This window comes from Lathyrus oleraceus, chromosome 6, assembly GCF_024323335.1.
Source record: "Lathyrus oleraceus cultivar Zhongwan6 chromosome 6, CAAS_Psat_ZW6_1.0, whole genome shotgun sequence".
NCBI classification, from domain to species: domain Eukaryota; kingdom Viridiplantae; phylum Streptophyta; class Magnoliopsida; order Fabales; family Fabaceae; genus Lathyrus; species Lathyrus oleraceus.
Window position 1 is genome coordinate 165,528,365 of NC_066584.1, and position 23,815 is coordinate 165,552,179.

Consider the following 23,815-nt stretch of genomic DNA (forward strand, 5'->3'; position numbering starts at 1 on the left):
GTAATTTAAACTTTCGGAGTCTGACAAACAATTTCCTGAGGTTCACCAAGTGATCTTCTTCAGTTCTGGATTTGACAATCATGTTGTCCACGTAAACCTCAATCTCTTCATGTATCATGTCGTGGAAGAGGGTTACCATGGTGCGTTGATATGTTGCCCCTGCATTTTTTAGGCCGAACGACATGACTTTGTAGTAGTAAGTTCCCCAAGGTGTGATAAAAGTTGTCTTCTCCATATCTTCTGGTGATATCTTTATCTGATTGTATCCGGAGAACCCATCGATGAAAGAAAAGGCGGAGAATTGAGTTGTGTTGTCAACCAAAACATCAATATGAGGCAAAGGGAAGTCATCCTTTGGACTCGCTCTATTGAGGTATCGATAGTCTACACATATTCTGACTTTACCATCTTTCTTCGGAGCTGGAACGATATTAGTAACCCATTGCGGATATTCAGAAATGGCTAAGAAGCCAGCGTCTAGCTGTTTCTTAACCTCTTCCTTGATCTTAAGTGGCATATCGGGTCTAGTCCTTCTGAGCTTCTACTTGACTAGAGGACATTCAGGCTTGAGTGGCAAGTGATGTTCAACGATGCTGGTGTCTAATCCTGGCATATCTTGATACGACCAAGCGAAGACGTCAACATATTCACGCAACAACTCTACCAACTCGGAGTGTACATGCTCGGCCAGAGATGCCCCAACTTTTACTTCTTTTTTGTCAGTTTTAGAACCCAAGTTAATGACATCCACTGGCTCTTTGTATGGCTGAATCTCTTTCTCTTCGTGCTCAAGGAGCCGTGCTAGTTCAGCTGGTAATTCACAATCTTCCTCACTTTCCTCTTTAGCTTTGTTGATCGGAAATCCAGGTTTACAATTGACTTTAGCCATGTTGTAATCAGTAGTTTTGTTTGCTCTGCATATGATGAGCTTATTTTAGTATGCTTTTTTGAGAAAAATGGAAAAAAGAAAAAGAAATCTTTTGCCATTTCGTGGTTTTTAGTGAAAGAGAAAAATAACTGAAAGAAAGGGAACACAAGTTTTGCATGCAAAAAGTACTTTTTATTTATTCACATAATACTTTTAAACATGGGGGCCCTTACAAACTCTCCTCTCGTCTCGGGCGAGGACGAGGGATGGAGAAAATAAAATGCATTATGTTTTTTCCGAGTACACCATGGGAATCATGATGGCCATCCAATTGGGAAGCTTGAACCCTGGAGGACATCTGCGAATGAAGCTGGATGCCCCTGGTTTGTTGCCACTGGACTCTCCAATAACTGCCACAATATGCTCATTTTGATAGTCGGCGCTGCTGAACTTGACCGGGTTGAACTGCTTTTTCTTTGGGCTTGCCTTGCGTGCTGCTGGGTGATAAACGATACCAAACCTGTCACGCTTCTCTGCCATATTGACGACCTTACCCCAACTAGGAAGTGGGCCTTTCTCCAATGTCTGCTTGGCACTTTTTGCTGAGGATAGGATGGTAGCGGAAGATTGGTTGTGATTGGCCATAACGGAACTGACTTCTTCAAACTCTAAACAATGGAGCGGAACTTCGACGATCCCTTCATTTGTTTCAAAATATCGGAAGGAGGAGAGTTCATTGACCAACAAATCTTCTTCACCACAAACAATCACCAGTTTGTCATCTATCAAGTACTTCAGCCTTTGGTGCAACGTAGAAGTGACTGCCCCAGCGACGTGAATCCACGGTCTGCCCAACAAATAGTTGTAAGCTGGGTTGATATCCATGACTTGGAATATGATGCTGAACTGGTGGGGTCCAACACAGATAGGAAAATCGACCTCCCCAATTACCTGCCTTTGGGAACCATCGAAAGCTCGAATGATCAACGCATTGGTCCTCATCTCGGGCCCCTTAAACTGCAATTGGCTTAATGTAGATTTTGGCAATACATTAAGCGAAGAACCAATGTCAACGAGGACTCGAGATAGGAAAGACTTAGTGCATGTGACCGAAATGTGTAGTACTTTATTGTGGGCATTTCCCTCAGAAGGTAGCTCTGCTTCATTAAATCCCAGATACCTACTGGCGGTGATATTAGCAACCACGTCGTCAAATTGATCAACTGTGATATCTTGCATCACGTAAGCAACATTTAGAACTTTCAGCAATGCCTTGCGATGAGCCTCAGAACTCAACAACAAAGACAAAATTGAAATTTTGGAGGGAGTCTGATTCAATTGGTCAACAATCTTGAAATCATTTTTCTTGATCAATTTGAGGAATTCTTGGCTTTCCTCAAAAGTGATACTCTTCTTGTGATCTTCAACCTGTTCTTTCTCAACCATCGACCCTTTGCCCTTAGACGTTTCAGATTCGGCATCCTTACTATCAATAACTTTCGTCAACACCGGAGCAGTCGTCACGTTCGGAGTGGCATGTACAATTGCCCCTGCCTGCGGAGTCGGAGTAGGAATGACCTTCTCCTTAGGCGGGATAACTGTGGGTGCTGGAGACACCCTAGGAATGTATTTAGGAGCGAATACACGGCCACTCCGAGTCATGCCTCCCGTTCCAGCAATGTTGACGGTTACTGTGTCAGGAATGTGGATTTCTTTTCCCCCCAAATACGTTGTAGTCTCATAATTCTAAGGCACTGCCTTGGTATTCTGATACGGGAATGGAGTGGGAACACGGAAATGAATCGGCTGAATCCTCTTAGGAGGAGCTTCAACCTTATTTTTTCTGTACACAATTGTTATTGGCTCAATTACTGCCACCTCTTCTGCTGCATAAGACTTAGAGAACTGTATTAACCCTTGATCCATCAGTTCTTGCACACAACCCCTCAGCTTGTCACAATTGTCCGGATCAAACCCCCATACCGCGCAATCATCATGTACACCTTCTAGAAAACCAAACTGTTCAAGCCTCTGTAACACAACGAACATCGGAGTCTTCACTTCTTCAGCCCTTAGTATAGATTTGGTGGTCTCCTCTTCGATCACAACATTGACTACTGCGCCACTGTGGTTTGGCAAAGGATTCGTCTTTACATTAGGTTTTTCTTCAAAGAAAGACAGAATCTCTTGATCAATTAACTCTTGGATCCTCTTTTTGAGAGCCCAACAGTCCTCAGTGGAATGTCCTATATACCCTGCATGGAAAGCGCATGTGGCATTAGGATTGTGACTGTGATTAAATGGAGGAGAGGATGCTGGGAGTTCTCTTGGTACGATAATCCCCACATGGATCAGATACGACACTAACTCTCCATATGGTACCAGGATCTTATCAAACTAAGGACGGTTACCAAAATTGCCTCTATTATTCTGACCTCGATTTTATCCTCTGTTATCACGATTATATTGTTAGTTCAGATTTTTCTGAGTGGGTGTTGATTGTTGATTACCTTTCTACGGTTGGTACTGAAATGACGGTTGCTGATACGGAGTTGCGGCGACGTATGGATACGAATAATATGACATAGGGGCCATCGAAAATTGATATCAGGGGCGAGCACTCGCCGTCACAGCGTTTTCTCCCCCCTCATTATTTTTAGCGAAGCCCCCATACGGCCTCTGGTTGGTTGTCTGTGGTGCGGTCGTGTCTGTGATTTTTCCTGATTTCAGCCCACTCTTAACACGTTCCCCAATGGTTACCATGTCGGCAAAATTTGTTGACGAAAATAGCCCTTGCAGGGTACCCATGAAGATATCTACCAATTCATTATCAGATAATGCTGGCCGAACTCTAGACGTCATTTCGTGCCAACGTTGAGCATATTCCTTGAAGGTTTCATTAGATCTTTGAGATTGATTCTGAAGTTGAAGCCTTGTCGGAGCCATGTCAAGGTTGTACTTATATTGTTTCAAGATTCCCTCAGAGAGATCCCTTCATGATCGGATCTTTGAGCGCTCTAAACCCATGTACCAATCCAAGGAAGCCCCAGACAGGTTATCCTAGAAGCAATGGATCAGGAGGTTGTCATTATCGATGTATGAGGCCATTTTTTCGGCAGTACATGGTGATGTGACTATGGGGACAGCTGAGGACTTTGTACTTTGGAAGGTCAGTCACCTTGAATTTCTGTAGGAGTACCACATTTGGGACCAAGCAGAGGTCTCGAGCGTCTATATCGAAGGCGGAGAAACCCTCGATGGCCCTTATCATGTCATCCAAGAGCTGATAATCCGCAGGTCTGGTCGGATCAATAGCGGGAAGAGTGACCTGACTAGCCGGTCAGGGAGTTTCTGGAGCAATTGGTGTCGGCATGTTCGGGGTGAACCACATCTGAGATGGGTAAGAGAAACCCGGTGGCACGGTTTGAGCAACATGAATTGTCTGAGGATATTTCCCTCCAGCCTGAGCATTAGGGGCCTGAGGTGCCCCTATCTGCACATGCTGGAGAGCAGGGTATGTCAACATGGGCATGGAGGTTTCCCCAGTTTAACTAGACGGAAAGGCCAAGACTTGACTTGCGCTTGCAGCTTGAGCCGCCTGAGCAGGGATCTGAAAGTGGAGGCGCGAGCCTCGATAGTCATCCTCAATGCCAGGAGTGTCGTCAGGAACATGACCTTGGCTGTTGTACGGATCAACATTAATGACCGGAGTAGTTTGGACAGTGGGGATAGCCCACCGAAAACCAGCGTTTCCAGCAGCAACAACAGAGAGAGCCAGATGAGGAAGAAAGCCCCCCCCATTGGCGAGATGAGCAGCCAAGTGTGATGGCATTCCCCACGGGTAGGCAGCAGTAAGCCTAGCAGAGTCAGCAGGGACCATCTGACGGTTCCCAGTGTTCGACACCACAGTTTCAGTAGGGACCATATGATGGACCGTATGTTGTCACCAAGGTTTTTGATGGTGGAGCCTTAATGCTTGCAACTATGGATGGTGAAAACTTCACTTCCCCTGTGAACTCAGACGCAGTTAAAAAATACTTCGCATAAAACAGACCCGCTGGACGATAAAAAGAATATTCCAGGCAAAAAAATGAGCATCCCGGCTGTAGCACCTCAAATTTTCACCTCCCATTTTGTATATCCATTTTCATGATTAGGTCATTAACATTACATAGTCCACTGCATAGCATTGCATTGTCCTTTGCCCAAGTGCAAGTCATCAGTCAAGACTGGTCAGGAGATCCAGTCAAACAAGCAAGCATGTGAAATTTCTATTGAAGCAAAGCCCTAGGGTTGGTTCAACAAGTTCATATGACCTAGGGATCATTTTGAAGTGGTTTGGCCAAGGATTGGATGATCAAAGCTCAACAGTCAAGCTGAATTTCATCTGAAACCCTAGAAAGTCAACTGTGGTCAACTGTGCCTGAAATCAAGGATTTGAAGGTGGGAGATGGTTTGAAAGGCCTCATTCATGTCCATACAAGTCTCATTTGACATGTCAAAGATCAACATTGGAGAATTTGATGTCAGATGAAAAGTTTCCAAAAATAGTAAGTGACCTGTAATTTCAAACTGCCCAAAATGGAAAGGTCTTCTCCTCAAATTTACATCATAATATAAGCTTCAAATGGAGTTTTATCCAACATGAAAGTTGAAGATCTTGCTCTCACCTTTCCAAAAAATCCAAGAACATGCATTTCTCATGTGTGGTTGGCAAGTTATGATCAAATCATTGTCAAGAAATTTTGAACTTCAACAAGGGATAACTTGCACACCATTTGGCCAAATTGAGTGGGGTTTCTTGCTACAATCTCCATTTGACATGTTCTATCCAAATCATTCATTGCATTTCATCAAAAGTCATCACATCAAAATGGCATTTTTCAAGTGACTTGAATTTAAAAAAGGAGAGGGAAAAAAGTGACTTTCAAAAGTATGCATTTTCCACACATAATTCCACTTGAATTTGGTCCTAAATGAAATTTGGAGTGTGTTTCGCAAGGAATTCGTGTATTGTAGCAAGGCATTGCATACATGAGGTTATTTTGGCCAATTGCACATAATTTGCATTTCACTAATTACCAAGGCTTTTGGCTAATTGAGATTAACAAAGTGATTAAATAGCTCATGTATATTCTTAATCCTAACAGAATTTGGCATCAAGAATTCACAATCTCAGATCCAAACTCATTTTCATCTCAATTCTCTCAAATTCTCTCAAACTTTTTTCAACTTTTTCCATCAAATTCCTCGATTCCTTTTGCTTTCTCCTTGTTCTAATCATCATTTGCAGGCATGATGAAGATCTGTTGAAGCAAGGTTGTGCATAATTCAAGCCAGATCGCAGCTGTTGAACTTGGAACATTCACATGGCAGTTGGAATTTCAAGAAGAATTGAGCATTGCTGAGCTATTTTCTTGCTTTCATTCATCAACATAAGCACCATAGAAGTTCTGTTTCACCATTACAAGGCCAAGGAATCACGATTTCAGATCTTCTCTTCGATTAAGGTTGGATTTCGATGCTTATAATTCATGAAATTAGGTTAGGCATTGGATAGATATTTGATTGTGGAGTATACTGCACTTTGTAGAATCGAATTTCATTGAGAATTGATTGAGTTATCTTGATTTAAAGTTTGATGTTCAAAACTTTCTTTGCTCGATTTGGTTGATGTGATTAGAATTAGGTTTAATGGACATTGGATTCTTGTTGTGCTTGAGAAGACGAGTCTGATGATATGTAGTTTGTTAATTTTCATGAATGTTTGTTCTTGAGTGATGAACTGGATGAAGAACACATGAAGCCCTAGCAATTTCGTTTCCAGATGTGCATTTGATCCGTGTTCCCGTGTTTTTGCATGTGATTTCTGTTTGTACGCCATGAAACCAATGAAACGCTGCCATGTGTGTTAGTGAAACGGCATGTTTCACTTGAAATGCACCAGTTTTGAATATGGATGAGGATCGAATCCGGGCGGCACCATTTCCTCTTTTGGCTTTAGCATTTTTTTCACATATGCTTCCATGTTTCACCATGCTTTGTTCTTGTTTTTTTATTTTTTCTTTTCCTTAAATAATTCATAACTCTCAAACCATTTGTCCAAATAATGTGAGGTTTTTTCCATGATGATCCTTGCCATGTCTAGTATTTTTGGATGATTTTTGTGGAAATTGTGCACGTGTGGATTGCTGTTTTGGCTAGAGAATGTTCATACATGTCATTTGTTGCACCTTGCTTACTATTTTGATCATGAAATAATGATGCTTAATTGGATGGAGCTGAAAATTTGTATGCATATTCTAGACACCTTGAGGAGCATTTTGATATGTGGTTTGTGATTTTTGAGTTTCTGGATTGTGAGATATGCTATGATCTTTGGAGGTGTGACAATTGGTGTCACACCATTTTATGTCCAACTTCTTGATTTTATTTGCCATGCTTATTGAACTTGATTTGAGCTGGATGTTTGCATGAGGCTACTTATGAATGTTGAGAATGCTTGTGAATTTTCCTGGAATTTTTGAATGCATTTCCTAATTGATTGAGATTTTCTTCCCTATTTGACCAATTGTTGACTTCTTGTGAGACATGATTTTATTTGATTTGTGAAATTCTGGTGGTTTATTGGATGGACTTGAAATTTGGCATGTGTATTATAGACATCTTGAAGTTTGCCATGGCTTTGGTTTCATTCATTTATCTTATGCCAAGTCTGTTTTATGATTGATTGAAGTGGATGCATGATTTGGTGCCTTGTATGAGCTAGTTTGAACTTGCTTTGACTTATGGATTTTAATTGATTTGCTTCCCTTGGTCCAAATGACTTGAAATTTGGTGTGTATGTCATGTTCTGAATGCTGTTTGACCATGAATATTTTGGGAATTTATTGAAATGTTTGTGACTTGATTTGAATTGGATCTTTCTGTTTGGTTCTATGAGGTTCTAACTTGCATGTTTGACCATGATTGATGTATGAAATGATATTGGTTGATGATGTGAATGTGAGACCACTTGGATTTGATTCTTATTTGATTGATATTGATTTTTGATAAGTTTCATGTTCTGTTTTGGTTTATTGCTCCCATTTTGACCCTAGTCTTGTACTAGTGGTTTGTGTTCTCACATTTGAGCTTTGTTTCAGGTCAAAGAGCACAATTGCTTATACTTGATGATGTGCACTCAATTGGGATTGGTTTATTGCTTGTTTATGACTAACCTTGAGTTTGTTTTGTAGGCATTGAGACTTGTGCTTATGCCTTGTGCCTTGCACCTTTGTGCATTGATACTTGTTATCTATTTGTGCTATGGACTTGTAATTGTCTGTTTGACTTGTGTTTGTCTGGTATACTGATTATGTTGGATTGATTTCAGGTACCTTAGTTGCTATAGTTCCCTTGTGAACTTGTGTTTGCTTTGCTTGCTAGCTTGAGCATTGAGGTATAATGATCTCTTCTCCATGTAGTCTGGAAGACCTGGCCTGTTACTTGGCCAGGCACCTGTCTGAAGTCCTCCTTAAGAGGCAATGTTTGTGCTTGTTTATTTTTGTCCCCAAGCAGGAAAAGACCTTTGATAAGGCAATTGCCAGACACAAGAGATGTGCAATCCATCTCCTGCTATTCTGTTGAGTCGTCCCTTGGCTCACATCACATGTTGATGCCTTGTGGACATTAACCCCAAGATCTATGTTGAGTCAGTGTCATAAGTGTAGAAGGGTTCCCACTTTCTGGACCCACACTTCATTGTCTGAAGCTCTCCCAGGCCAGGGATAAGAGCTGTGAAGTCTCATCTTCACTCACCTTTCATCAACTTCACCCTAACTCTCAATGTTAGGGTTAAGAGCTAACATCACCTGATATAGTTGGCTTGCTCTTGCAGCCTAACCCTTGTTTGAGCCTCACTCTGTGTGTATATAGTGTGTGCTATCTGTGATTGTTTGCTTTGCTATTGCCTGTGCTTTAGGTTTAGCTTGCTCCCTGTGCAAGTTAGATAGCAACCTTGACTTAGGGATGATTTTGCATGATAACATCTAGGCTCGAGTTAGTCTCCCTAGTTGTGTCTCCCTCTGTTATCTGGTTAGGCTAGTCCTTTGTCCCTGCGTAGGGGAACTATGTCGCCCTGATTCTCATACGAGATGAGGTACGTAGGCAGGAGATGAGCAGATCTCTCCGGGCGCCCGTTTTGTTTTGTCTTGTGTGTGTTAGGAGATGGATGTAAGTCCAGCGATTGGCATTCCGTATCCTCTTGTTGTGTGCTTGGAAGCTGATATAAGCCCAGCGATTGGCATTCGGGTTCCAGTGTGGGTGTGTTTGGTTCGGAAGCTGATATAAGTCCAGCGATTGGCATTCGGGTTCCATGTTTGCCCGTGTTTGTGTGGTTTTGTTTGGTGTGCGTGAGCCTAGCTACGGATGCTCTGATTCTTCTTAGTCCCAGAAGATACGTATGCATAGGATGCGACATCCTAGCGAGCATGTGTTTTTCCCAGTCCGAACTACTTCGACTCTGATGTCTACGCTTGATAGACTATGTAGGCCCAGGATGCGAGATTCTGCCGAGTCCGTCTTGTTTGTTTTCTTGTGTCTCTTTCAGCTAGTGTTTTTTTGTTTGTGAGCAGTGTTTTAGCAACCATTTTCCTTCCTATTGTGCGTGGATCCCGTCGAGTACGACGGATGCGTAGGGGTGGTAATACCTTCCCTTCGCATAACCGACTCCCGATCCCATTCTCTTTGGTCGCGAGACCATGTCTTTCCCAGGTTTACTTCGAGCGTTTCCTTTCCCTCTTTTGGGATAAATAACGCACGGTGGCGGCTCTGTTGTTTTCGTTTCCCGCCGGTTTTTCGCGTAATGCGACAGCTGGCGACTCTGCTGGGGATAAAGAGAAGTTGACCTCTTGCTGGTCCATCTTCCCTAAGCGAGTCTCTCCTAGCGCTCTCTAGGTTAGGGTTTTGGTTGCTATTTGCTGTTATTTATTGCATTCATGATTATTATGTTGTATATATGTGCATATCTGTTTGCATGCATCATACTGTCATTGAGTTGTCTTCTGTGCAGGTGGTTCCTCTGTTTGGGGTGGGTGTTCTGAGTGGGGCTAAAACCCAGGCCCGAGTATACACCTAGGATTAGTGTGGTCTCGCGTTCCTCACTTGCTGTATCAGCATGTTGTTGCAACGTGTCACCACAGCCGGACGAGGTTCATTTGAGGGAGTCCTTCCGTTTGGAGTTATTCCACTCAGGTTGGATGATCTCATCTGAGCTGTTGACTTCGGTGACCGTTCTTTCCCGGATCTTTGATTGAGACGATCTTAAGAGAGCTGCAACGGCACACCCGAAAGGGCAAACCCGTTGAGTATCTTTGCCCGATTGTCAAGACCATTATCCGCCTTAGGATGACCTGATTAGAATTTACCTGTGAGGGGAGGGTTGATTCTTACTGATACATGTTCTGATGGTGACTTTGTTGGTGACTATTGGTACAGTTGTTGATCAGAGTCATATTTATAAGTCGGATTTATGGATTTATTTCTGGACGCCGGAGGTTTGACCCTGGCATTGATCAGAGGGTTCCGTTTATTTCGGATCCCTGGGCTGAATTTGAGGATGCTCAGATGTGGATATGGTTCAGTTGACTTGGGGTTCAGATGACTTTGGGTTTCAGATGACTTTGGGTTTTAGATGAAGTTGTGATGCCAGAGTTCAAGCCGAAGCTTTGATCCTGTGCCGTGTGATACTCAGCCGACCAGTCTTGGCTCCGTCATTTGCATCATAGCATGTTTATTTTAAAAATAAATAAATAATAATAATAATGCATGAAAAAGTTAACCTGCATACACATCACGCACATCATACACATATCATTTTGCATGACAGGTGTTCTCGTTCCCGAATTCTCACTCTGGCTCCTGTGTCAGGCAGGATAGCTGATCGAAGACCGCACCGGTATTCAACCAGACTCAATCAACAGAGAAGCATGGATGAGGTTCAGAATGAGTTGGCTGAGATGAGGGCGAACATGGCCCAGTTTATGACTATGATGCAAGGGGTTGCTCAGGGTCAGGAGGAGCTTCGAGCTTTGGTTCAGAGACAAGAGACCGTGATTCAGACGTCTAACCGTGGTTCACCTGCTGGTATCCCTGTGCCTGAAAATGTTGTTGCTGCTCCCATTCATGACTATGCTGTGGGTGATGAGTTGAGAGGGATAAGGATTAATTGACAGCCTCTTGCTGCTGAGACTGTCAATGTCAGAGCTACCCGGGCTCCCGTTCGTCATCCAGCTCCTATTGTCGACCGACAAGAGGACATGTTCACATTGTTGAGTGAAGATGATGGTGATGTTGGAAGAGTTGAGGATAGGGATCGTAAGGTTGATGCCCTGGCTGAGAAAATCAGAGCAATGGAATGCCAGAATTCTCTTGGGTTCGATGTGACCAATATGGGGTTGTTTGAAGGTTTGAGAATCCCATACAAATTCAAAGCACCTTCCTTCGACAAGTACAACGGCACTTCTTGCCCTCGCACGCACGTGCAGGCGTATTATCGGAAGATCTCTGCTTACACTGATGACGAAAAGATGTGGATGTACTTTTTCCAAGATAGTCTATCTGGGGCTTCTTTGGACTGGTACATGGAATTAAAGAGAGATTCGATCCGATGCTGGAAGGATCTGGGAGAGGCCTTCTTGAGGCAATATAAGCACAACATGGACATGGCGCCTAGCCGGACTCAGCTGCAGAGTCTTTGCCAAAAATCCAGTGAAAGTTTCAAGGAGTACGCCCAGAGGTGGCGTGAATTGGCTGCGAGAGTCCAACCCCCTATGCTGGAAAGGGAGTTGACTGACATGTTTATCAGTACTCTTTAAGGTGTGTTTATGGACCGAATGGGGAGTTGCCCATTTGGAAGCTTTTCTGACGTGGTCATATGCGGAGAGAGGACTGAGAGTTTGATCAAAGCTGGTAAGATCCAAGATGTTGGTTCCTCTTCTTCAAAGAAACCTTTCTCTGGGGCACCTCGCCGAAGAGAGGGTGAGACTAATGTTGTTCAACACCGTAGAAATCAGAACATAAATCAGTACCGTCAGGTTGCTGCGGTGACCATCCCTGCACCTTAACAACGTCAACAACCGCAACAACAGAGCGTTCAACAACAAATGCCACAACAACAACAACAGCAACAACGTCCGTATCAGCTGAGGCAAAGGATGCCTGATAGACGTTTTGACCCACTACCCATGACCTACGCTGAGTTACTGCCTGAGTTGCTCAGACTAGGGTTCGTGGAATTGAGGACCATGGCACCATTGACAAAAATACCACCTGGGTATGATGCCAATGTGTGTTGCGACTTTCATTCTGGTGCGCCGGGACACCATATAGAGAACTGCAGGGCTTTTCATCATAAAGTCCAGGACCTGATTGATGCTAAGACTATCAATTTTGCTCCTGTACCAAATGTCGTGAATAACCCTATGCCTGCGCATGGTGCTCACCGGGTGAACTGTGTTGAAGGGGTTGAAGCTGAAGATCTTGTTGTTAGTGTTGATGAGATTCAGACTTCTCTGATTGTGGTAAAGGGCCGTTTGCTGAGTGGGGGTGTTTACCCGGGCTGTGATGAAGATTGTTTGGGTTGTGTAGAAACTGATAATGGTTGTGAACAATTGCGGGCTGGTATTCAGAAGTTGATAGACGAGGGCTGTATTCAGTTTGGCCGGGCTGATAATAGAGATCGTGGGGCAGTGTCAACTGTCACTATCTTCTTTAAACCGTCTGAAGGACGTGGTTCGAGGGTCAGTGCGCCTACAACAAGTGGTACTCCTATTACCATCTCCGCACCAGTAACTGTCGACACTCCAACTACTATCGCTGTATCAGGTGGAAGACCTGTTGTTGAGAATAGTAAAGCTGTTCCATGGAGGTACGATAATGCCTACCGTAATAATCGAAGGGCTGAGAATCGGGTCAGGCCGTCGAATCAGGCTCCAGTAACTATTGCTACACCTAGTAGAGCTCCTGTGGTGAGTGCAAGTCCAGTTGTGGACAATGTTGGTGGACCGGGAGGCTTTACTAGAAGTGGACGGCTATTTGCGCCTCAACCGTTGAGGGATGCCAATGCTGAGGCATCTGCTAGATCAAAGGGCAAACAAGCCGTGGTTGACGAGGAACCGGCTCAGAAGGAGGCTGAGAGTCCATTTGAAAAGGATGTCGAGGAGTTCATGAAAATCATAAAGAAGAGTGACTACAAGATCGTAGATCAGCTCAACCAGACTCCGTCCAAGATTTCAATTCTTTCTTTGCTGCTGTGCTCTGAGGCACATCGCAACGCCTTGTTGAAGATGCTAAATATGACATATGTACCTCAAGAGATCTCCGTCAACCAACTGGAAGGGGTGATTGCTAACGTGAGCACCAGGCATGGTTTGGGGTTCACAAACCTTGATTTGACGCCTGAAGGGCGAAACCATAACAAGGCCTTGCACATCACTATGGAGTGCAAGGGGGCTGTGTTGTCACATGTGCTAGTCGACACCGGTTCTTCTCTGAATGTGCTGCCGAAGCAAATTCTGAAGAAGATATCTGTTGAAGGGGTTGTGCTTACTCCTAGTGACCTGATCGTGTGTGCATTTGACGGATCCAAACGTTCTGTGTTTGGGGAAGTTACTTTGCCAGTGAAGATAGGTCCGGAGGTATTCGATATCATCTTCTATGTCATGGACATTCAGCCTGCCTACAGTTGTTTGTTGGGGCGTCCATGGATCCATGCAGCAGGGGCAGTCTCGTCGACTCTCCACCAGAAGCTCAAGTATGTCTGGAACGGTCAGATCGTGACCGTGTGCGGTGAAGAAGATATCTTGGTGAGTCACCTATCCTCGTTCAAGTATGTCGAGGTGGATGGCGAGATCCACGAAACTTTATGCCAGGCGTTTGAGACTGTTGCTCTCGAGGGTGTGTCATATGCCGATCAGAGGAGGCCGGGTGCTTCGATTGCTTCGTACAAGCAGGCCAAAGAGGTTGTTGACTCTGGTAAGGCTGAAGGCTGGGGCAAGATGGTGGATTTTCCGGTTAAGGAAGATAAGTTTGGTATTGGCTATCAACCTTTGCAAGCGGAGCAGGGTGTGCCAGCGGGTCCAAGTACCTTTACCAGCGCTGGGCTGATGAATCACGGTGACGTCTTTGCAGCTGATGTTGAAGATGGTGACAGTGATTGTGATCTCGACTGCTGGGTTCGCCCGAGTGCGCCAGGGGAGCAGATCAACAACTGGACAGCAGAGGATATAGTCCAAGTTACTCTTCAAACAGAGTAATTTTCTTTTGTTTTTCATTCTGCACAAAACCTTACGTTCTGCCGAAGGCGTAGTGGTTCATTGTAGGGCCACATCATGTTTTCAATGATTATCATGAATAAAGGATGTTTTGCAAACAATTTTGTGATCCCTGTCTTTCTATTTTTGTTTTCACTTTTTCAAAAAAAATAAAAATGGCAATGTTTTTGTTTTTGTGACTTTATTGAACTCTTTTTCTAAAACAAAGCATTAAAACATGCAGAACTGATATTACGGCATCTACTATGAACAGTTCTGTTATGGCCCAGTATGATTTCGACAATCCCATCTCCTAAGCTAAAGAGGAGAGTGAGGAAGACGGTGAACTCCCGAAAGAATTGGTTAGATTGTTGAAGCAAGAGGAGAGGGTCATCCAACCTCATCAGGAGGAGTTGGAGATTGTGAATCTTGGTACTGAGGACGCCAGAAGGGATATCAAGATCGGGGCTGCTTTGAAGACAGAGGTCAAGAGCAAGTTGATTGAGATGCTGAGAGAGTATGTAGAGATATTCGCCTGGTCTTATCAAGATATGCCTGGGCTGAATACTGATATTGTGGTGCATAGACTACCTCTCAGAGGAGATTGTCCTTCGGTCAAGCAGAAGCTTCATAGAACGAGTCCTGATATGGCAGTGAAAATCAAGGAAGAGGTTCAGAAGCAGTTCGATGTTGGTTTCTTGTCAGTAACAACTTATCCCCCGTGGGTGGCCAACATTGTTCCTGTGCCGAAGAAGGATGGCAAAGTCAGAATGTGTGTCGATTACCGGGATCTGAATAGAGCGAGTCCAAAAGATGATTTCCCATTACCTCACATCGATGTATTGGTGGATAATACGGCTCAATCCTCGGTATTCTCTTTCATGGATGGATTCTCGGGCTATAATCAGATTAAGATGGCGCCAGAGGACATGGAAAAGACGACATTCATTACACCTTGGGGCACGTTCTGCTATAAGGTGATGCCATTTGGGCTGAAGAATGCTGGTGCTACCTATCAGAGGGCAATGACGAATCTCTTTCATGACATGATGCACAAAGAGATTGAAGTGTACGTGGATGATATGATTGCGAAGTTGCAGACAGAAGAGGAGCACCTGGTTAATTTGCAGAAGTTGTTTGACATATTGGTAAAGTTCAAACTAAGGCTGAATCCGAACAAGTGTACGTTTGGTGTGCGATCCGGGAAGCTGTTAGGCTTCATTGTCAGTGAGAAAGGGATTAAGGTTGATCCAGCAAAAGTCAAAGCTATTCAAGAGATGCCTGAACCGAAAACAGAAAAGCAGGTTCGTGGGTTTTTAGGGAGATTGAACTACATTGCGAGGTTTGTATCTCACCTAACTGCCACTTGTGAACCTATATTCAAATTGCTGAGAAAGAATCAAGCAATCAGGTGGAATGACGATTGTCAGAAAGCTTTTGACAAGATAAAAGAGTATTTACAGAAACCTCCAATCCTAATCCCTCCAGTTCCAGGGAGACCATTGATAATGTACCTGTCAGTGACCGAGAACTCGATGGGGTGTGTATTGGGACAGCATGACGAGTCTGGTCGAAAAGAGCATGCCATATACTACCTTAGCAAAAAGTTTACCGACTGTGAAATCAAATAATCACAGCTCGAGAAAACTTGTTGTGCTTTGGCCTGGGCTGCTCGCCGACTGAGGCAGTATATGTTGAACCATACTACCTTGTTGATTTCTAAGATGGATCCAGTGAAGTACATCTTTGAGAAGCCGGCTCTCACTGGACGTGTTGCCCGTTGGCAGATGATTTTAACAAAATATGATATCCAGTACACGTCGCAGAAGGCCATCAAAGGTAGTGTTTTGTCAGATTATCTCGCCGAGCAACCGATTGATGATTATCAGCCTATGATGTTTGAATTCCCTGATGAAGACATCATGTATCTTAAGATGAAAGATTGTGAAGAGCCTCTTGTCGAGGAAGGACCAGATCCTGATGACAAGTGGACATTGATGTTTGATGGGGCTGTGAATGTAAATGGTAATGGTGTTGGTGCAGTGTTGATCAATCCTACAGGTGCTCATATACCCTTTTCTGCCAGATTGACTTTTGACGTCACCAACAACGAAGCTGAGTATGAGGCTTGTATCATGGGGATAGAAGAAGCCATTGACTTGAGGATCAAAACGCTTGACATTTATGGAGATTCCGCTCTAGTGATCAATAAGGTCAATGGAGATTGGAATACGAACCAGCCGCATTTGATTCCGTATAGAGATTACACGAGAAGAATACTGACGTTCTTCAAGAAGGTGAAGTTGTATCATGTCCCCCGGGATGAGAATCAGATGGCTGATGCTTTGGCTACTTTATCCTCTATGATAAAAGTTCATTGGTGGAATCATGTGCCACATGTTGCGGTGAATCGACTCGAGAGGCCTGCGTATGTGTTTGCAGCCGAGTCTGTTGTTGTTGATGAGAAGCCGTGGTACTTTGACATCAAGAACTTCCTCAGGAGCCAGGAGTATCCTGATGGTGCGTCAAAGAATGACAAGAAAACCCTGAGAAGGCTAGCTGGAAGCTTTTATTTGAATCAGGATGATGTGCTGTATAAGAGGAATTTTGACATGGTCTTGCTCAGATGCGTGGATAGACACGAAGCAGACATGTTAATGCAAGAAGTACACGAGGGTTCGTTTGGTACCCATGCTGGTGGTCATGCAATGTCTAAGAAATTGTTGAGAGCCGGTTATTACTGGATGACTATGGAATCCGATTGTTTCAAGTACGCTCGGAAGTGCCATAAGTGTCAAATCTATGCTGATAAGGTGCATGTACCACCAAGCCCTCTGAATGTCATGAACTCGCCTTGGCCGTTCGCCATGTGGGGCATTGACATGATTGGGAAGATTGAGCCTACTGCTTCGGATGGACATCACTTCATCCTGGTTGCGATTGATTACTTCACCAAGTGGGTGGAAGCAGCTTCCTATGCTAACGTTACCAAACAAGTGGTTGCCCGGTTCATCAAGAAAGAAATCATCTGTCGTTATGGGGTTCCTGAGAGAATCATCACTGACAATGGTTTGAATCTCAATAACAAGATGATGAAAGAGCTTTGTAAATAATTCAAGATTGAACATCACAATTCTTCTCCTTACAGACCAAAGATGAATGGTGTTGTAGAGGCGGCAAACAAAAATATCAAGAAGATTGTGCAGAAGATGGTCGTGACGTACAAGGATTGGCATGAGATGCTGCCTTTCGCTTTGCATGGGTACCGTACCTCAATACGTACGTCGACCGGGGCAACCCCGTACTCCCTTGTGTATGGTATGGAAGCAGTCCTACCTGTTGAAGTGGAGATTCCTTCTCTGAGAGTTTTATTAGATGTCAAGCTGGACGAAGCCGAGTGGATTCGAACAAGGTTTAATGAGTTGAGCCTTATCGAAGAGAGACGGCTAGCAGTTGTGTGCCATGGGCAGTTATATCAGAGAAGGATGAAGCGAGCCTTTGATCAGAAAGTGCGTCCTCGGAGCTATCAAACTGGTGATCTAGTTTTGAAGAGGATCCTTCCTCCCGGTACAGATAACAGGGGCAAGTGGACTCCTAATTACGAAGGTCCATATGTTGTAAAGAAGGTTTTCTCCGGTGGAGCCTTGATGCTTACAACTATGGACGGTGAAGATTTTCTGTCCCCTGTTAACTCGGATGTAGTCAAAAAATACTTCGCATAAATTGACCCGCTGGACAAAAAGAATAAAAGAGTCCAGGCAAAAAAGGGGCGTCCCGGCGAACCAAAAAACAGAAAGAAAAGGTTCGGGAAAAAATTAGGGATAAAATGAAAAGAATTTGTACACCCGGTAAGTCGAAAACCCGCAAGGGCGACTTAGGCAAAAATGGGTATCCCGGTGGATTGAAAACCCGAAAGGGCGATCCAGCCAAAAGAGGGATTAAAGCGAAGACTACAGTCTGAGTTATCTGTATTTCATCGCGTTTCATCGTCTTCCATCTTGAAAGATGTGATCGGTCCAGTCATTCTTCTCAGAAAGCAAGGAAGTTGGGAGGAAAACTGATGATCTGTGAGTTATAACAGAATTGGGAAATAGTGGATGCCGTGTTCACATTGCCATTAGGATAGATTTTTCCTTTTGTGTGCAATTACCTCTTTCTAGGAATTGCTTCCCATTGTATTCACCTTTTCAGGCACATTTTTCAATCAATAAAAGTTGTTATTCAGATAAATAGCTCTCCTGTTTTTATTTTACTGTTTTGTTTGCAAAAAACGTCCGAATTTTTGATAAACATTGCATATAAAAACATGAAGGCTTAACAATAACTTGCAGGAAGATAAAACATTTGAAAATCATTTTGAACGTTGAGGACACTTGAGCATATCTTGTCCATGTCTCCCCTGGGGGCAGTTTGTTGTGCTGTTTTGCAGGTTGTCATCTGTAGGGATGTTTCCACAGCAGATATTTCCCAAATGAGTTTGGAAGCTGTCAGAGCTATGTTCCCCTGCAGAGATGTCTGTGAATGGTGCCTTCTCTCCCAGCAGATCTGAGAATTGCATATCCCCAGCAGGCCTAGAAGTGGGTGTATTCCCCAGCAAGTATTTCCCCAGTCGAGATCCCCCGTTGAGTGCCTGGCAGGTGTTTTCCCCAGGAGGGTTCCCCACTGAGTTTGAAGGATTGCTATCCCCAGCGTGGTCATGAGCACTCGTTCCCCAGCAGGGTTATGGACATTTCTCCCAGCACAGAGTCTAGTATATTACTTTCCACACCAGAGTTTTGTTCTTCCTCAGCAGAGTGGGGTTAATAATTTCCCCCAGCTAGTCCCCGAGTGGAGCGGGTTCAAAGAAATTTATCTCCAACAGCTATCCTACCTGTGGATTGGATGAGTTTCCCGTAGTGGAATGATATTTGCATCCCTCAGCTGAGTCTATCCTACTTATGGATTAGATGGGTGGTCCCTAGCGGAGTAGCATTGATGGTTCCTCAGCACAGTCGCCGTTGGTTAGTCTTTAGCAAGGTCGCTTTGGTTGTTTCCCCAAGCGGAGTCCCTGAGTGGATTGGGTCCTTTGAAGGATGTTCCCAGTGGAGTCTATCCTTTCCTCAGCAACAGTTTTGTTTCTCCAGCATGAGTGAGAAGTCGGTGCTCTCCCCGCAGAGTCTTCCTCAAGCAGAGTCTCCCCGCAGAGTTGGAGTATCTGATCTTTTGGCTCCCCCAGCCGGAGTTTTCATCATTTGCATTTTGCATATAGTGATCATTGCATACTCAAATCGCGTAGCATGTCCTTTCGATACGGAGCATTACGCCATAGAAAAATTCAAACATAGGCATTCATGTGTTCGAAACCAATCAGACCGTATCCCCGGTAGAGGCGGATTTTTGATCAACATTTGTACGACACGTTTGCTACAGTTGCTCCTGACAGCGTTCAAGATTGATATCCCAGAGAGGTTTATTTTCTCATCCGATGGTGAAAGGAAAGCCTGTTTCTCCCCAGCGAGATCCCAGCAAGTGTTTAGCCTTGCCTTGGCATGTGTAAATGTCATTTTGTGATACTAATCAGTGTCATGTCAGCACCCGTGTGTGTTCTTTCTTTGGTGTCGGTAAACACCATCTTTCGGTGTACACATCGAGTATTTCCCAGTCATTCGTTAATGTCTGGTCTTCTGTTGGTATCCGTAAACATCATCTTTCGATGTTTGTAATACCCTTATTCTTCCCCAGAAGAGTCCTCCTCTCCGTTGGTGTCGATAAACGTCGAGTTTTTCCTAGTTGTACGTTGACAACTGGATGTATTTTCTTCCCCAGTGGGGTCACCTCTCCGTTGGTTTCGATAAACGTCGAGTTTTTCCTAGTTATCCGTTGATAACTAGTTGTATCCCTTTCACCTCAGATTTACCTCTCCGTTGGTTTCGATAAACGTCGAGTTTTTCCTAGTTATCCGTTGATATCTAGTTGTATTTTCCCCACAGGTCATCCGTTGATGTCCGTTTACCTCTCCGTTGGTTTCGGTAAACGTCGAGTTTTTCCTATGCGTCTGATGACGTATAGTTGCTTATTCCTCACAGATCATTAGTTAATGGTTGTTGATTCCCCCCAGAATTGCCTCTCCGTTGGTTTCGATAAACGACGAGTTTTTCCCGATCGTCTATTGACGGTTGTTGGTGATATATTTCCCCATGCAGAGTTACCTCTCTGTTGGTCTCGGTAAACGTTGAGTTTTTCTCATTCGTCCGTTGACGTCTGATTGTGTATCCTATTCCCCAGTCATTCGTTAATATCTGGTTGCTTCCCAGCCAGAATCCCCAGTAGAGTCGTCGGTGGACGTTCTATTCAGTTTCCGGTTGTCATCCCCCTTCCTTAGTGAAGTGGCTCCTCCTCTCCGTTGGTGTCGATAAACGTCGAGTTTTTCCTAGTTATCCGTTGATATCTAGTTGTACTTTCCCCAGTAAGTCTCCTTCTCCGTTGGTGTCGATAAACGTCGAGCTTCTCCCGTTCGTCCGTTGACGTCTGGTCGAGTTTTCTCCTTCTCCGTTGGTGTCGATAAACGTCGAGCTTCTCCTGTTCGTCCGTTGACGTCTGGTCGAGTTTTCTCCTTCTCCGTTGGTGTCGATAAACGTCGAGCTTCTCCCGTTCGTCCGTTGACGTCTGGTCGAGTTATTCTCCTTCTCCGTTGGTGTCGATAAACGTCGAGCTTCTACCGTTCGTCCGTTGACGTCTGGTCGAGTTTTCTCCTTCTCCTTTGGTGTCGATAAACGTCTAGCTTCTCCCGTTCGTCCGTTGACGTCTGGTCGAGTTATTCTCCTTCTCCGTTGGTGTCGATAAACGTCGAGCTTCTCCCTTTCGTCCGTTGACGTCTGGTCGAGTCTTCCCAGTTCATCCGTCGTCCGTTGATGTCTGGTCTCCTTCTCCGTTGGTGTCGATAAACGTCGAGCTTCTCCCGTTCGTCCGTTGATGTCTGGTCGAGTCTTTCCATTCATCCATTGATGTCTGGTTACCTCTCCGTTGGTCTTGGTAAACGTCGAGTTTTTCCTGGTCGTCCCTAGTAGGGTTACCTCTCCGTTGATCTTGGTAAACGTCGAGTTTTTCCTGGTCGTCCCCAGTAGAGTTACCTCTCCGTTGGTTTTGGTAAACGTTGAGTTTTTCCCACTGCGTCCGTTGACGTACGGTTGTATCTCTTCCCGTCATTCATTAATGACTGGCTACCTCTCCGTTGGTCTCGGTAAACGTCGAGTTTTTCCTAGTTGTCTGTTGGCATCTAGTTGTGATTCCCATTCCCATTCATCGTGTTGTGAGGTCGGGATGTGACTGTATCCTCGAAAAAATCAAATAACCAGTAATAAATATCAGATCCCAGTGGACGTTTCCGTTGGTGGATCCTCGCATTGTGCAAATTTCTACGGTTCTTGGTATTCAATCCCTGTTTACCCTGAAAGTCTGACAGTCGTTGCTCTCATCCGTTCGGGTTCCCAGTTGATTGAATAGGGGCATCTGTAGCACCTCAAATTTTCACCTCCCATTTTGTATATCCATTTTCATGATTAGGTCATTAACATTACATAGTCCACTGCATAGCATTGCATTGTCCTTTGCCCAAGTGCAAGTCATCAGTCAAGACTGGTCAGGAGATCCAGTCAAACAAGCAAGCATGTGCAATTTCTATTGAAGCAAAGCCCTAGGGTTGGTTCAACAAGTTCATATGACCTAAGGATCATTTTGAAGTGGTTTGGCCAAGGATTGGATGATCAAAGCTCAACAGTCAAGCTGAATTTCATCTGAAACCCTAGAAAGTCAACTGTGGTCAACTGTGCCTGAAATCAAGGATTTGAAGGTGGGAGATGGTTTGAAAGGCCTCATTCATGTCCATACAAGTATCATTTGACATGTCAAAGATCAACATTGGAGAATTTGAGGTCAGATGAAAAGTTTCCAAAAATAGTAAGTGACCTGTAATTTCAAACTGCCCAAAATGGAAAGGTCTTCTCCTCAAATTTACATCATCATACAAGCTTAAAATGGAATTTTTTCCAACATTAAAGTTGAAGATCTTGCTCGCACCTTTCCAAAAAGTCCAAGAACATGCATTTCTCATGTGTGGTTGGCAAGTTATGATCAAATCATTGTCAAGAAATTTTGAACTTCAACAAGGGATAACTTGCACACCATTTGGCCAAATTGAGTGGGGTTTCTTGCTACAATCTCCATTTGACATGTTCTATCCAAATCATTCATTGCATTTCATCAAAAGTCATCACATCAAAATGGCATTTTTCAAGTGACTTGAATTTAAAAAAGGAGAGGGAAAAAAGTGACTTTCAAAAGTATGCATTTTCCACACATAATTCCACTTGAATTTGGTCCTAAATGAAATTGGAGTGTGTTTGGCAAGGAATTCGTGTACTGTAGCAAGGCATTGCACACATGAGGTTATTTTGGCCAATTGCACATAATTTGCATTTCACTAATTACCAAGGCTTTTGGCTAATTGAGATTAACAAAGTGATTAAACAGCTCATATATATTCTTAATCCTAACAGAATTTGGCATCAAGAATTCACAATCTCAGATCCAAACTCATTTTCATCTCAATTCTCTCAAATTCTCTCAAACTTTTTCCAACTTTTTCCATCAAATTCCTCGATTCCTTTTGCTTTCTCCTTGTTCTAATCATCATTTGCAGGCATGATGAAGATCTGTTGAAGCAAGGTTGTGCATAATTCAAGCCAGACCGCAGCTATTGAACTTGGAACATTCACATGGCAGTTGGAATTTCAAGAAGAATTGAGCATTGCTGAGCTATTTTCTTGCTTTCATTCATCAACAAAAGCACCATAGAAGTTCTATTTCACCATTACAAGGCCAAGGAATCACGATTTCAGATCTGCTCTTCGATTAAGGTTGGATTTCGATGCTTATCATTCATGAAATTAGGTTAGGCATTGGATAGATCTTTGATTGTGGAGTATGCTGCACTTTGTAGAATCGAATTTCATCGAGAATTGATTGAGTTATCTTGATTTAAAGTTTGATGTTCAAAACTTTCTTTGCTCGATTTGGTTGATGTGATTAGAATTAGGTTTAATGGACATTGGATTGTTGTTGTGCTTGAGAAGACGAGTCTGATGATATGTAGTTTGTTAATTTTCATGAATGTTTGTTCTTGAGTGATGAACTGGATGAAGAACACATGAAGCCCTAGCAATTTCATTTCCAGATGTGCATTTGATCCGTGTTCCCGTGTTTTTGCATGTGATTTCTGTTTGTACGCCATGAAACCAATGAAACGCTGCCATGTGTGTTAGTGAAACGGCGCGTTTCACTTGAAACGCGCCAGTTTTGAATATGGATGAAGATCGATTCCGGGCGGCACCATTTCCTCTTTTGGCTTTAGCATTTTTTTCACATATGCTTCCATGTTTCACCATGCTTTGTTCTTGTTTTTTTTTTATTTTTTCTTTTCCTTAAATAATTCATAACTCTTAAACCATTTGTCCAAATAATGTGAGGTTTTTTCCATGATGATCCTTGCCATGTCTAGTATTTTTTGATGATTTTTGTGGAAATTGTGCACGTGTGGATTGCTGTTTTGGCTAGAGAATGTTCATACATGTCATTTGTTGCACCTTGCTTACTATTTTGATCATGAAATAATGATGCT

General features: G+C 43.6%; 1 protein-coding gene across 1 annotated transcript; it reads right to left on the minus strand.

The window, feature by feature from the left end:
• Positions 1-1,153: 1,153 nt before the first annotated feature.
• LOC127094571 (uncharacterized) lies at positions 1,154-2,530 on the minus strand. The gene is made up of 2 exons (XM_051033392.1): positions 2,297-2,530; positions 1,154-2,152 (listed from the first exon to the last, which is right to left on the minus strand). Exons 1-2 carry the CDS (start codon positions 2,528-2,530, stop codon positions 1,154-1,156), a joined length of 1,233 nt encoding a protein of 410 aa, XP_050889349.1.
• Positions 2,531-23,815: the final 21,285 nt, after the last annotated feature.

What these genes read in the sequence shown, in the direction of transcription:
- LOC127094571 (XM_051033392.1), bottom strand. Translation starts at nt 2,530, where the DNA reads ATGACTCGGAGTGGCCGTGTATTCGCTCCTAAATACATTCCTAGGGTG. An exon ending in CGATGGTTGAGAAAGAACAG is followed by an intron (nt 2,153 to 2,296) that starts GTTGAAGATCAC and finishes TTGAGTTCTGAG; the next exon opens with GCTCATCGCAAGGCATTGCT.